General features: G+C 54.2%; 2 protein-coding genes across 2 annotated transcripts in view; one reads left to right on the top strand and one right to left on the bottom strand.

Moving 5' to 3' along the window:
* Positions 1 to 15,051, top strand: part of UBE2F (ubiquitin conjugating enzyme E2 F (putative)) — a 358,305-nt gene that overhangs the window by 258,196 nt on the left and 85,058 nt on the right. The gene's annotated exons all lie outside the window — the stretch shown is intronic.
* LOC133267945 (interferon lambda-3-like) lies at positions 3,893 to 5,517 on the bottom strand. Its single transcript, XM_061450728.1, has 5 exons — positions 5,093 to 5,517; positions 4,747 to 4,824; positions 4,436 to 4,579; positions 4,272 to 4,352; positions 3,893 to 4,170 (listed from the first exon to the last, which is right to left on the bottom strand). Exons 1-5 carry the CDS (start codon positions 5,255 to 5,257, stop codon positions 4,075 to 4,077), a joined length of 564 nt encoding a protein of 187 aa, XP_061306712.1. The 5' UTR covers positions 5,258 to 5,517; the 3' UTR covers positions 3,893 to 4,074.

The raw sequence follows: 15,051 nt of genomic DNA, 5'->3' as shown, positions 1-15,051 counted from the left end.
GCTCTGCCGGGCTGTGTGCATTGAGGAGGGAGCTCCATCGATACCACTTTCCCAGCACAGCACTGCCTGCAGGTGCGGCTGGGAACCACCAGGGCTGGAGCGATGTCTGCGGCGGGTCCCCAGCACCCTGCAGACCCCGCAGCGCACAGCCCGTGCTGGCTTTGGGGTCCCTGTGCAGTCATGGCAGGAGCTGACACAAGCACCTCTGCGGGAGCCGTGCCCAATACAGCCAGGCTTTGCTGGCGGGGCTGGGACTGGGATGTGCTGAAGCGTGGCACTGCTGTGTGAGGTGTTTGCCGGGGTGCCAATGCCCAGCATAGTGAGACCGCATCCCACCAGTGACAATCCCTCGCTGCTGCTCAGCTACAGCTCGGGGCAAGTGGAACACGGGCATCCAAGCAAGGTGCCCAGGAGACCTCGATGAGGCACTGGCACAGGGTGCCCAGAGAAGCTGTGCCTGCCCATCCCTAGCAGTGTTCAAGGCCAGGTTGGATGGGGATTAGCTGTAAGGTCCCTTCCAACCCAAACTGGTCTGTGATGATACGATTCTATGATCTTCAGCCTTTCATTGCAGCCAGCCTGAGTGCTGGTGCTGCGCTTGTGGCCGCAGTTTCACTGCTCAGCTTTCGCTTTTCCTTCGTTCCTCTGGATCTCCTTGTGCCTGCATGTAGACATGAGGTTTTGTTTACTTCTCCAACCAGAAATGTGCCCGAGAACTAAAAGCCACAGTGGTGGGAAAGAGAAGCCAAACTCGGTCCCACAGGGATGTGATGCTGCTCTGGGACTTGACGGGTGACCCGAGCGTCCCCAGCCCTGGCCTTGGCAGGGGCCTGTGGCAGTGGTTCGTGGTGAGTCTGTGTGCATGCCAGGGCCATCTTCTAGCCCTGCTCTGGGTCCTGAGGGTGCAGATGAGGCCATCCCAGCACAGCAGGCACTGAACATCATCTTGGTGCTGGACATCACTCTCTGGGTGCTGTGGACCTTGCTCCAGCCCCACTGGTGGCTGCTGGAGATGCCAGAACACCCCGGCCTGGCCCATACCTTGATCTGGAGGAAGAAACGCCCCACAGGAACTGCCCTATGACCTGGCTGGCCTCCACCGTATGAGACCCTGAGCCACCATCACTCTCCTGCTGCTCCACTGAGACTGAAGAGTTCCAGGCAGGGCCTGGACCTGCTTCCTCCCCTTTCTGCCTGGGGCCATGTTTATTTTTATATCCATTGGGATTTTCTACTGAGGTGCCACCTATTAACAGCCCAGAGAAGCTGTGGCTGCACCATCCCTGGCAGTGTTCAAGGCCAGGTTGGACACAGGGGCTTGGGGCAACCTGGTCTTGTGGAATGTGTCCCTGCCCCTGCAAAGGTTGAAACTGGGTGAGCTTTAAGGTTCCTTCCAGCCCAAACCAGTCTGGGATTCCATCCCAGCTGAGCTGTACCTCACCTCGGTGACGGAGGTGATGATAATTTTGCTGTTTGGGCTTTTATTTCATAGTTGTATTGATTGTGAACTCATTGCAGTGAATAAAGCTTATTCTTATAAACCTGTGCATTTCTGGTGGGAGGCAGAGGTTGAAGACAGTGCCATGGTCTTGCACACTGGAGGGCACTGAACCCTGGCTGGGGCTCAGGCTTTTAATTACTGCTATACCAGAAGAGGCTGGTGTGGGAGCCTGGTCCAGCAGCAATGTGTCTGTGACATGCTGTGGAAGGAAACCCTGATGGGAACGTCATGAAGCTCAGCAAGGAGAATTCAAAGTCCAGGCTGTGCTGGCGACTGCCCACATTGAAAGCAGCTCGACAGGAAACGCCCTGGAGGTCCTGGTGGGTGCCAGGTTGAACATGAGCCAAATGCGTGTCCTCGTAGCACAGAAGGTGGACGGTGTCCGGGGCTGCTTGAGGAGTGTTCCAAGCAGACCAAGGGAAGCGATCTTTCCCCTCGGCTTAGCCCTGGTGAGGCCACCCCTGGAGTGCTGGGTCCAGTCCTAGGCTCACCAGTGCAAGAGAGACGCGGACAGACTGGATAGAGTCCAGTAATGGACCACGAGGATGATGAAGGGTCTGGAGCATCTCTCCTGTGAAGAAAGGCTGAGGGAGCTGGGACTGTTCAGCCTGGGAAGAGAAGGTTCCGGGGCTCTTGGTGTTGCCTACTGACGGGAGAGCAGACAGTGGGCACAACCTGAGACACGTGGAAGTCCATGTGGACATGAGAAAACACTGTTTCTGTGAGGGTGGTGAGACACTGGCACAGGTTACCCAGAGAAGCTGTGGAGTCTCCAACAAAACCAGACACAGCCCTGGGCAGCCTGTGCTGGCTGACCCTGCTTGAGGAACGGTTGAACTGGACAATGTCCAGAAGTCCCAGCCCACCTCCATGCCTCAGTACAGCACCTCTGTGCTGGTGTGCCCACCATAGCTGTACCTTCCCGTGGCCTTGTGTAAGGACTTTGCGCATTTGCTTGGACTCCTTGAGGTTGGCAGTTTGTTTCCAAATAGGAGCGTTAAAAATTGGGTCCTTCTGGAGCAGTGACCTCTACGGCCACCACGTGAAGCCCTGCAAAGTGTGCTTGTGCCTCTTGCTGCCTCACTGCAGGTTTGCTTTTTGGATACGGGCATTGCGCTAATTTTGAATCTTTAACGCTTGATGAATGCATGAAATGAAAGCCCAGCAGTGACGGCTTCACATCGCAGGACGGTACCTCGAGGAAGGATGGACTTTGCTGAGTGGAGGCATCATTCCAGATCTCAGCAGAGAGATGTCCACACGTGAAAGCTGCATTTCCAGACTAAGCAGGGAGGAAGCCCCATCCAGCTCCAGCGCTGGCGGCGCTGGCAGCACCACTCATTTCCAGCAGCCTCCCTGCAGAGCTCTACATCCCACCTGGAAAACACTGTGGAAGTACTTCTGCTTTCACCTGTTTTCCTGGTTTTTGTCATGAACCTGGTCTGTCTGCATAACCCAGAGGTGCCCGCAGGCTGCATTGTGCAGTGCCCGCTCTGGCTGTTGCTTCCATCCCCTCCCTGCCACAGCTGTTGTGCTGTGCTTCCCACGGGGAAACTGAGGCACGAAGTGCTGCTGCTGCTCAGGAGGCAGTGGGACCCTCCGAGCCCGCTGTGCCCATTGGGCTGTGAGCCTGGGGACTCCCATAGCTCCCAGCGCGTGCCAGGCTGGGTCACGGCCGCCTGCGCCTCTGCACCACTCGACGTGGCAGCAGCGTCCCCCCGTTCAGCTCCATGGAGGGTGCGCTGGAGGCAGCCGTTAGAAAGCCGTTTTTCCAAATGGATGAAGTTACAGTGAAGAATATTCAAAAGATACAATGGCTGAGTGGCCCTGGGGTGGTCAAACCAGGAGCTTGCCCAGCCCATGCTAGGACGTGAGCATTGCATTAGGCTGCGTGTTCCTCCAGGCCTCATGTGCTCTTTCGCACCACCCAACACGGGTGGCCAGAGGGCTCCTGTCCCCGGGGCCACCCACAGCATTCATCTGTCCCCAGAGGCAACCCCAAGGGGCATTTGGGGTGTCCCCAGGCAGCTGGAGGTGAACATGAGTGCCAAAGGTTTGTGATTTACTTGCAAATGCTCAAAGTTCACCCAATATCCTTCCTCTTCCCCCATACCTCACTTTTCCAAAGGAATGAAGTTACTGTGAAACGTATTCAAAAGATATGATGGCAGCTCATCTGTTTATAAAATTTGTTTTATTCTGCATATTAAATAGCATGTAAGAAATAACTTATGCAGGCAAATATATATAATGTACTCTGTAATAAATAGCAGATAAAAATAGATTTCTTTAAAAAACAGTGTTTTGAAAACCAGCAAAACAAAGATATCCAATAAATACATTTACCTCCTCCCAAGTCATTTATAATAAACCCCAATAATTTAACAGACTATGAAAAAGAATTGCTCCCTGAGCTCATCACATAAATAAGAAAAATGCTTAAATAGGAAATTACAGTCCAGTGATGCAGTAAAGATCGTTCTTCCCAGTCCTCCAGACATCCTTTGGGGCTGGTGAGCACCATTCCATGCCACGCCGTGCTGTACCATGCTGTGCCATGCCACCGGCAGGGACTAAGTGCATTGCTCCCGGAGGGCTGCACACCGCAGGTCGTTCAGCACTTGGAAGAGGTGAAGGATGGCTGAGGCCTCCAGGCAGCCGGGAGTCTCCTGTGGTGGTGAGAAGGGTCAGGTTTGCACCATAGAGGGGTGCAGCAGCCCCATGCAGCGTGCAGCTGGTTAACACCCCGGAGCCCCCTGCCCTGACTTACCGTTTCCTTGGCCATCTCCAGCCTCTGCAGCCAGTGCCGCAGTTTCCCAGAGGGATGATAAGAAGGAGCCTCCATGGCCACCTACGATAGAGCAGCTGAGTAAGGACCAGAGGTGACCTGGGTGCATGGGGTGCACGGGCTTGGGGACTTGGAGGGACACTCACACAGCCTCGCAGGTCCTCCCGAGCCTGGGTGAGGAAGGCCAGGGGCTGCTGGCGCAGCTCCGTGAGCCTGGGCACAGCAGGGAGCCCCAGCACGGCGATGGCCAGGTCCAGCTCAGCTTCAACCAGCATCACTCGGTCGGGCACCTGTGGGCAGCAGTGTCCTGGTTAGGCACCCGCACTGCCAGGGATGGCAATGTGCTGGAGGATTGGGTCTCAAAGACTGCCCATGGTGCAGATGGATGGAGGTGGGATGGGGAGGTCCTGGCTGGAGGGGGCTGTACCCCCTTCTTACAGCATTGCCACGCTCTTACCGACAACTCCAGCGTGCTCCACTTGCGATGGAAGAGCCTGGTGTTGCATTTGTGGCCCGACAGCAGCATGATGTCCTCCTGCAGGCACAAACCAAGGGGGACATTGAAAAAATGTCATCTGCACCGCTGGCGACGTTGTGCAAATCTGGTCAGCCTTGAGGGGGTTGAAACCAGGTTGAAGTTTGAGTCAGCAAGCTTCTTGTCCCCAGGACTCCCTTGGGAAACATCCTCCTTGTGCCCAGACTGCTGCAGAAAGCATCCACCTTGTCACTGAGGGTCTCGAATTTGGCATCCCCTCTGCCTTGCCCTCTCCAGCTCACAGCCCCCTGTTGCTAGCCCTACTCACAAAGTGCTCCTTCATCTTCTGCACAGCCTTCAGCTCATGGGGCACGAGGAACTGGTACTTGGAGAGGCTGCAGCTCCTCTTGAGGGCATCCTGGGGGATGGCAGCCCCGAGGCTGGTCCCTACCACCAGCGCCAGCAGGAGGATGAAGCTGAGGCACAGCATCATGCTGACGAGAGCCTGACAGTGAGCAGGTGATGATGGATGGGGCGAGGAGCTTGTGGAGCCAGAAGGCACAGAGGACACAGCGCAGCGCTCCGGGCTGGATCCCTGTTGGTACTGCTGCAGGCAGTGAACTCAGATGCTGGCAGTCGGGCTGGGGGCTGGTGCTGGGGAGCTGCTTCACCTCCCTTCTCTGCTTCATCTCCACGGCTTTTTATGCTGCCCCGACGGCGCATTCAGGTGGCAGGAAAATCCACAGCCTGTCGGCGCTGGAAACTGGAAAGTGAAAGCGGCGGCCGAGGGAATCCCGCCTCCCACTGCCGCCTCGACAGGGCAGCGCGGCAGCACCCGGATAGCAGGGGGATGCTAGGGCTGCCTCCAGCGCACCCTCCATGGAGCTGAACGGGGGGACGCTGCTGCCACGTCGAGTGGTGCAGAGGCGCAGGCGGCCGTGACCCAGCCTGGCACGCGCTGGGAGCTATGGGAGTCCCCAGGCTCACAGCCCAATGGGCACAGCGGGCTCGGAGGGTCCCACTGCCTCCTGAGCAGCAGCAGCACTTCGTGCCTCAGTTTCCCCGTGGGAAGCACAGCACAACAGCTGTGGCAGGGAGGGGATGGAAGCAACAGCCAGAGCGGGCACTGCACAATGCAGCCTGCGGGCACCTCTGGGTTATGCAGACAGACCAGGTTCATGACAAAAACCAGGAAAACAGGTGAAAGCAGAAGTACTTCCACAGTGTTTTCCAGGTGGGATGTAGAGCTCTGCAGGGAGGCTGCTGGAAATGAGTGGTGCTGCCAGCGCCGCCAGCGCTGGAGCTGGATGGGGCTTCCTCCCTGCTTAGTCTGGAAATGCAGCTTTCACGTGTGGACATCTCTCTGCTGAGATCTGGAATGATGCCTCCACTCAGCAAAGTCCATCCTTCCTCGAGGTACCGTCCTGCGATGTGAAGCCGTCACTGCTGGGCTTTCATTTCATGCATTCATCAAGCGTTAAAGATTCAAAATTAGCGCAATGCCCGTATCCAAAAAGCAAACCTGCAGTGAGGCAGCAAGAGGCACAAGCACACTTTGCAGGGCTTCACGTGGTGGCCGTAGAGGTCACTGCTCCAGAAGGACCCAATTTTTAACGCTCCTATTTGGAAACAAACTGCCAACCTCAAGGAGTCCAAGCAAATGCGCAAAGTCCTTACACAAGGCCACGGGAAGGTACAGCTATGGTGGGCACACCAGCACAGAGGTGCTGTACTGAGGCATGGAGGTGGGCTGGGACTTCTGGACATTGTCCAGTTCAACCGTTCCTCAAGCAGGGTCAGCCAGCACAGGCTGCCCAGGGCTGTGTCTGGTTTTGTTGGAGACTCCACAGCTTCTCTGGGTAACCTGTGCCAGTGTCTCACCACCCTCACAGAAACAGTGTTTTCTCATGTCCACATGGACTTCCACGTGTCTCAGGTTGTGCCCACTGTCTGCTCTCCCGTCAGTAGGCAACACCAAGAGCCCCGGAACCTTCTCTTCCCAGGCTGAACAGTCCCAGCTCCCTCAGCCTTTCTTCACAGGAGAGATGCTCCAGACCCTTCATCATCCTCGTGGTCCATTACTGGACTCTATCCAGTCTGTCCGCGTCTCTCTTGCACTGGTGAGCCTAGGACTGGACCCAGCACTCCAGGGGTGGCCTCACCAGGGCTAAGCCGAGGGGAAAGATCGCTTCCCTTGGTCTGCTTGGAACACTCCTCAAGCAGCCCCGGACACCGTCCACCTTCTGTGCTACGAGGACACGCATTTGGCTCATGTTCAACCTGGCACCCACCAGGACCTCCAGGGCGTTTCCTGTCGAGCTGCTTTCAATGTGGGCAGTCGCCAGCACAGCCTGGACTTTGAATTCTCCTTGCTGAGCTTCATGACGTTCCCATCAGGGTTTCCTTCCACAGCATGTCACAGACACATTGCTGCTGGACCAGGCTCCCACACCAGCCTCTTCTGGTATAGCAGTAATTAAAAGCCTGAGCCCCAGCCAGGGTTCAGTGCCCTCCAGTGTGCAAGACCATGGCACTGTCTTCAACCTCTGCCTCCCACCAGAAATGCACAGGTTTATAAGAATAAGCTTTATTCACTGCAATGAGTTCACAATCAATACAACTATGAAATAAAAGCCCAAACAGCAAAATTATCATCACCTCCGTCACCGAGGTGAGGTACAGCTCAGCTGGGATGGAATCCCAGACTGGTTTGGGCTGGAAGGAACCTTAAAGCTCACCCAGTTTCAACCTTTGCAGGGGCAGGGACACATTCCACAAGACCAGGTTGCCCCAAGCCCCTGTGTCCAACCTGGCCTTGAACACTGCCAGGGATGGTGCAGCCACAGCTTCTCTGGGCTGTTAATAGGTGGCACCTCAGTAGAAAATCCCAATGGATATAAAAATAAACATGGCCCCAGGCAGAAAGGGGAGGAAGCAGGTCCAGGCCCTGCCTGGAACTCTTCAGTCTCAGTGGAGCAGCAGGAGAGTGATGGTGGCTCAGGGTCTCATACGGTGGAGGCCAGCCAGGTCATAGGGCAGTTCCTGTGGGGCGTTTCTTCCTCCAGATCAAGGTATGGGCCAGGCCGGGGTGTTCTGGCATCTCCAGCAGCCACCAGTGGGGCTGGAGCAAGGTCCACAGCACCCAGAGAGTGATGTCCAGCACCAAGATGATGTTCAGTGCCTGCTGTGCTGGGATGGCCTCATCTGCACCCTCAGGACCCAGAGCAGGGCTAGAAGATGGCCCTGGCATGCACACAGACTCACCACGAACCACTGCCACAGGCCCCTGCCAAGGCCAGGGCTGGGGACGCTCGGGTCACCCGTCAAGTCCCAGAGCAGCATCACATCCCTGTGGGACCGAGTTTGGCTTCTCTTTCCCACCACTGTGGCTTTTAGTTCTCGGGCACATTTCTGGTTGGAGAAGTAAACAAAACCTCATGTCTACATGCAGGCACAAGGAGATCCAGAGGAACGAAGGAAAAGCGAAAGCTGAGCAGTGAAACTGCGGCCACAAGCGCAGCACCAGCACTCAGGCTGGCTGCAATGAAAGGCTGAAGATCATAGAATCGTATCATCACAGACCAGTTTGGGTTGGAAGGGACCTTACAGCTAATCCCCATCCAACCTGGCCTTGAACACTGCTAGGGATGGGCAGGCACAGCTTCTCTGGGCACCCTGTGCCAGTGCCTCATCGAGGTCTCCTGGGCACCTTGCTTGGATGCCCGTGTTCCACTTGCCCCGAGCTGTAGCTGAGCAGCAGCGAGGGATTGTCACTGGTGGGATGCGGTCTCACTATGCTGGGCATTGGCACCCCGGCAAACACCTCACACAGCAGTGCCACGCTTCAGCACATCCCAGTCCCAGCCCCGCCAGCAAAGCCTGGCTGTATTGGGCACGGCTCCCGCAGAGGTGCTTGTGTCAGCTCCTGCCATGACTGCACAGGGACCCCAAAGCCAGCACGGGCTGTGCGCTGCGGGGTCTGCAGGGTGCTGGGGACCCGCCGCAGACATCGCTCCAGCCCTGGTGGTTCCCAGCCGCACCTGCAGGCAGTGCTGTGCTGGGAAAGTGGTATCGATGGAGCTCCCTCCTCAATGCACACAGCCCGGCAGAGCCACTGGAATGCCTCAGACAAGAAATTCCGGTACATGGGAAGTTCTGGGTGCAAGAAGGAAAGTGAAAACGGGCACGGCCGCAGGCAGGGGAGGCAACTGCCCGTGACTCATCGGCTGCTGCGTGTTGCCAGCATGGAAAAGCCTTGGCCACAAGTCACGCTGCGGGAGCAGGTGCAGGGGGAACCCAGATGGCTCCTTCCTGAGCCCTTTTGGAGCTTGTCTGGGATGAACTGGCTCCTGCCAAAGTCGCCAGGCTTGGGAAAGATGAGGGAAAGAACCAAAAACGCTGTCCCCAAAAGCCAGCTTAAAAAACAACCCCCCTGGGAGACGTGCAGGAGCCCATGGCCACGTGCTGAGGCAGGGGAGGGACATCGGGTGGCCTCCACTTGGCACCATCTCCAGAACTGTACCCACCAGCCCAGTGGGTCAGTGCCACCAAAGTGCTGCTGGCCCTACTGTGCACCCCAGAACCCTTCACCGCCTCTTGGTGCCGTGGGGCTGGCTTGTGCCACGCTGTGTGTCCCACGCTGGTGATGCAATCCCTGGTGTTACATCACTGCCAGTCACCTCCTGCATCACCCTGGGGCTGTGCTGAGCAACGCGCAGTGCTGGGGAGGGAAGGGCTGGTAGCTCCAGAGTTACTCAGTGAGGACATTGGATAGAGAGAAAAAACTGTTCAATTTAAAGATAAAAACCCCAAACAACACTTTGTCCCCAGAGCCTTTGTGCTGGCACTGGAGGCACATGGGGTGTCCCTGGGCTGTGGGAATTCACCCCACCAGGACAGAGCTGGGGCTCCCTACACGCATCCCCACAGCCGTGTCCTGGGCAGGAAGAGACCTCTAGTGCGTCCTGAGGAGAAGACAAGCCACCAGCCCCATCCTCACCCAGCAAGGGAGGTTTCATTCTGCTGCTCGCCCAAGCACACAGGGACCAGCCTCGCACCAGTGATGGGCTTTCTTCCCCCGGCTGTCCTCCTGGGACCCACTATCCCTCCGGGGAGGCACCAAGCAGGGTCAAAGCCTTTGCTCCCCACCCTGGGCAAGCTGAGCCAGCATCCAGTGACCCCAGTGGTGATATACCGAGGGTCAGGCACCCTTAGCCAGGGCAAGGAGGCTCAGACTCTGCAGCCATGGCAGGAGCATACCTGAGAGCCCCAGAACCCCACTGAAAAACCTCCAGCCCCACAAGCCTCCTCCGGGAGCGCTCTCTGAGGCAGGGAGCAGAGGTATCGGTTCTGCCTTTCTTACCCACGCACCAAGGTGTAACCAAGAGAGGCCACAACCCTCCCCATGGCATCAGGGCAGCATTCCTGCCAAGTGCAGGAATTACAGGAAAGGGAAGATCCCAGCAGAGGCTGTGACTGGACTGAAAATACCCAAAAGGCAAACAGGAGGAAACCTGTGCCATGCTGTGCCCAGCGTAGAACCCTGTTGCCTCTATCTGCCCCACCACAAAACACAGCCTCTGATCTTCCCTTTGAACAACAGTGGGCTGTTGGCCCTGTGGCAACAAGCCCAAAAAGGCTCCTGAGTGTGCTGTGGGGAAGAAACCTCCTGAGGGCTGAAGCAGCAGTGCTGGGCAATCCTGGGGCAGAGAAGCTGCTGCTACATCCACACCAGCCAGCAAAGCACCAGCGATGGTCACACAGTGGGTGAGAACAGCCCCTTTCCAGCTCGGCCTTAAGGGGCAGCACACAGCTCCCAGCTTAGCCCAGGCAGGGGAAGCGCAAACAGCCTTTTCTACCTAAAGCCCATCTGTCCCATGGAACAAGAGGCCACGCAAGGCCTAGGAAAGCAATGTAACCAATGTAACCCATGCCAGCAGGTGCTCTGCAGCCTCTCTTACAAAAGAGGAGCCGCAGCAACTTGTTCTCAGCTGGTTTTATTCCCAAGTGTGTAAGAAATGCAGAAAGTTTCTCAGCTGTTACTGTGATTCTCGTCTGCAGAGATGGGGTGCAGCCCAACCACCAGTCTGAAACAGGACCCTTCCCGTGCAGCCCTGGGGAGACTGGAGGACCAAGCTGGACAGGAACCCAAGAGCTGGCATAAGCCCTTATCTGCTTTCCACACCTCCAAATCTTAAGCCCCCAGAATTAATCTTCCCAAGGAATAAGAGTGGCACCAAGTGGGCTATTAGGAGACAACCCACTTTTGCCTGCCTTCCTTCCTTCCTTCCAGCACAGCTCAGAAGGGTTTCCTCTCATTGTGCCTTGCACCCCAGCACACAGACGTGCCTCACCCAGAACTCCACTGGGATCTCCCGAGAAGAAACTCCCATCATCTCCAGCATCCTGAAATGAAGCAGAAGAAGGGTCTCACTCTGCTCAGCCAGCTCCCACCTGACATGGTGTGACACCCACAACCAGAGATGAACCCGAATGGTTTGGGGTGGAAGAGACCTCAAAGCTCATCCAGTTCTCACTCCCTGCCGTGGGCGTTGTGTGATGTAAGCGTGATGGCCACACTGGGGCAGAGTAGCTCTGGGTATGTCCCATGCAAAGGAAGTTCACTGCAAGTTAAGGGTGGGGTGACTGTGTTCCTTTGCCAGCCATGGGTGATGGAGCTGCAAGTGCCACAACTGGCCAGCATTAGCCTAACACCCCTGCCAGCTTTTTGTAGCTCAGGATGATCCCATCAGCTTCTCCTGGAGGGTGCTGTCTGAGCCAGCAGTGCTTCAGCTTCCCCCTGGGTAGATGAGGGAAGCTTTCTGCTAGGCAGCCCTGGCTTGTAGCAGCCTTGCACTTACTAGGATGTTTGCTTGTATATGCAAATTAATACTAGCCCAACTTGGTTTTGAATAGGGAAGAGTTGTGTTTTTTTCCAAAGGGAAAACCCTTTGGGATTTAAAATCCTGGAATCCTGCAGGATGCAAACAGGGTAAGGTCCCTTGGGATTTGGCACATGTCTGCCTAAGGTAAGGCAATAACAAGCTAGTTTTTTTCTGTTGAGGCTTTTGTGCCACTTTCAACATCACCTAAATTATGCTGGTGCTGTGGTGAGGGATGTGGCTAAGCTGTGCTGCTGAGATCTGTTTTGGTTTCTTTTTCCAAGAGCTGTTTATGCAATGGAGCTTTCTTTTGGAAGACTTGTTCTTATTTCCCATATATACACACTTTCATGCTATCAAATAAGCAGGGAAAATCATCTACCGAATTACAGAGAAAGCAGTGGAGTTTGGAAGTTTTTCAGCTGAACGTTCTTAAGGCTGGTCCTGAGTGGCAGAGCCTCTGCAGCTATGCAGGGAGTGCTGTCTTACATGTTGGAGGTGATGTTTCTGCAGACAAATCAAGTAAGCCAACAGCTGAGCTTTATTGACGGATCATGTTATACATTCCTGCTTCAAACCCTCTGACCAGAATCCGGGTTGATCATGTGTAAGGAATCAGTGTGCTCTCACCTCTCAGTGGGAACGTGTTTTGGGGATGCCTGGCACTCTGAAGAACAGGAAAACAAGTTGCTGCTGGTGTTATGGGAATGTACTGTTTTCTAATGCACCAGATACTTTTGATGTTGTAATTTCTGCTCCCATCTGGTACTGTCCGTGATTCAAAATAATAATTCCTGTCTATCAGTAATCATACAGGGAAAAATTTTGTTATGTTCCCATGTTACCACCTGGGGAGTGTTCAGTGAGATCTGACTGCTTTTAGTTTGCTTTGACAAAAAAGTTTATTTGAGGAATAAACTTCACTTTGAACCACAGGTGATTTGAGCTGCATGTGTAGGAGTAGCTGATGGGTTACTCATTTTCATGCAAAAAAACAGCACTCTGGACTACAGGGACAAGCCAAAAGATACTGCTGAAGGCTCCCTGGAGTCCGTACTGCTGCCTCAGTCAGCAATGATGTGCTTCCCCTGCACATCAGATGTCTCAGTTTAGCTGTCACCTCTGTAGCTGCAGTTGAACCATTCCTTCTGGAGAACTTTGCCCTGCAACCCACGTCCCCTGTCTCTCCCTCTGCACTGATGCTCCCACAGATGTGCTTGCAGTTGAGGCTGGGGTGGCTTTTCTGTCCCAGGGTATTCTTAATTTTCTTTTTGATTAAAGAAATCTTATTTCTATGTTCTCCTCAGAAAGGAAGACTTACTGCCCCAAGACAACAATTCTGTGTGCACAAACAACTGTCTCCAACTGCTTCAGATAAGTTTTGGCCCCATACTGATAGACTTGATACATCAATGTAATAGCCTTTGAGAGGGGGAAAAAATGGAGATTTACAAAACAGAAGGCTGCAATTTGTGCCAAACCTGGCAGAAATGGGAGAAGGTATACTGGGAGAAATGCAGTAACTGAAATAACTTTGGTGCAGGCATCTAAAGGATCAGGTTTTATCAAACAGCCCCTTGCATCTGCTAAAGTATGACCAATTTGTCAAAGTAGTAAGGAATTCCAGCTGGTTTGTGGGAAAGCCCTGAGGGAAGGCACTGGCCTTCACAGGCCCACGGTAAAAGTCTCATCCCTAAATGCTGGAATGAAAAAGGGTGAAGGAGAAAAGTTCAGGTATGCTTCATAAGTATTTCTCCAAGTCACTCCCATGGTCTCTTGCCTGGTAGGATGTGTCTGGGTTGGGTACCATAACTGTGCTTTATTGAGGCTGCTTCAAGTGCTATTTCCACAAAGAATCATTTTACTTAGCAAAACAGCTCCCCAGTCATAGAATGGTTTGCAGTAATGGTTTTGCTTAGAAAGAACCTTAAGATCACCCAGTTCCAACCCCCCTGCCATAGGAAGGGACACTTCATCCTAGACCATGCCACCCAAGACTCTGTCCAACCTGGCCTTGAACCCTGCCAGGGATGGAGCATTTACTACTTCTTTGGGCACCCTCTGCCAGTGCCTCACCACCCTCACAGCAAAGAACTTCCTTACATCTAGACTGAACTTCCCCTGATAAAGTTTGGCCCATTACCCCTTGTCCTCTCACTACAGTCCCTAATGAAGAGTCCCTCTCCCTAAGAGGCCCCCTTCAGATACTGGCAGCTGCTCTGAGGTCTCTACGCAGCCTTCTCTTATCCAGGCTGGAGAGCCCCAACTCTCTCAGCCTGTCTTCATACAGGAGGTGCTCCAGCCCCTGATCATCATCGTGGCCTCCTCTGGACTTGGTCCAACAGCTCCATGTCCTTCTTAAACTGAGGACACCAGAACTGCATACAATACCCCAAGTGGGGTGTCATGAGAGCAGAGCAGAGAGCCAGGATCACCTCCTTCAACCTGCTGGTCATATTTCTTTGCATCAGACCAGAGGAGCTCTCAGCCCCTGTTCTGTCCGCTGCTCCTTACATTTCTAAAGGCTGCTTCTCTCCCTAAAAGCTGATGAGCTGGGGGCTTCCCAGATCCCTGTCTGTTGTACTGTGTTGGGGTTTGAATGTGTCCAGAGTAGAGACTCCACAACACCCCTGGGCAGCCTGTTCCAGTGCTCTGCCACCCTTGATGTCAAGAAGTTCTTATTTGTGTTGAGGTGAAACTTCTTGTGTTTTAGTTTATGGCCATTGCTCCTCATCCTATCACTGGGCACCACTGAAAAGAGTCTGGCCTTGGTTACTGTCATCTCAACACTGCAGCATCAGTCACCTGTTTGGACCATCCTAACTGAATGACAGCTGTAGGCTATGTGCCATGCCATGTCGGCACATGGATATGAGCCAGTAGAATGTTTATCAGAGAACAGATTAAGGGATGGACTAAAAACTGTAAGGTCTGCTTCACAGAGGAGCAGGCGCCCAGGCTCTGGCACTGTTAGGAGCAGGGATGCCTTGCAAAAATCAACACCCTCTCATGGTCCTGTCCTGGCTCCTCCATAGTTTAACCCCAACTCCAAACTCCAGGTTGTCACTGGGGACTGTGACCACCATGGACATGAAGTCACACAGGCAGACCATGCTTCAGGAGATGGAAGGAGAAGATTACTCTGTCCACGAAAAAGAACTTAAGATTAGGACTGGTCTAAGCAAGAAACCCAAACCTTAAGAAGACCAAAATCATTGTGGGGCTCTTGCTTTATTTTTTTATCTAGACCTGCAGGGAAAAAAAAAATGGCTTTCTAATCTGATTTTGAACCCTGCTCTGGTGTTTTGTTCTCTGGTTTTAGCACTGCCCAGGGAAGCAGCAGCTAAATTTCAGGTCAATGCAGTCCCTGAGTGGTGTCAGCAGTTGAACACATACACTGATTTTA

This window comes from Pezoporus flaviventris, unplaced genomic scaffold, assembly GCF_033815535.1.
Source record: "Pezoporus flaviventris isolate CSIRO_AGI_PZ_B2104156 unplaced genomic scaffold, CSIRO_AGI_Pfla_v1 ptg000001l, whole genome shotgun sequence".
Taxonomy (NCBI): Eukaryota; Metazoa; Chordata; class Aves; order Psittaciformes; family Psittacidae; genus Pezoporus; species Pezoporus flaviventris.
Note: the sequence above shows the minus strand (reverse complement) of the source record. Positions and strands in the feature narration are given on the sequence as shown.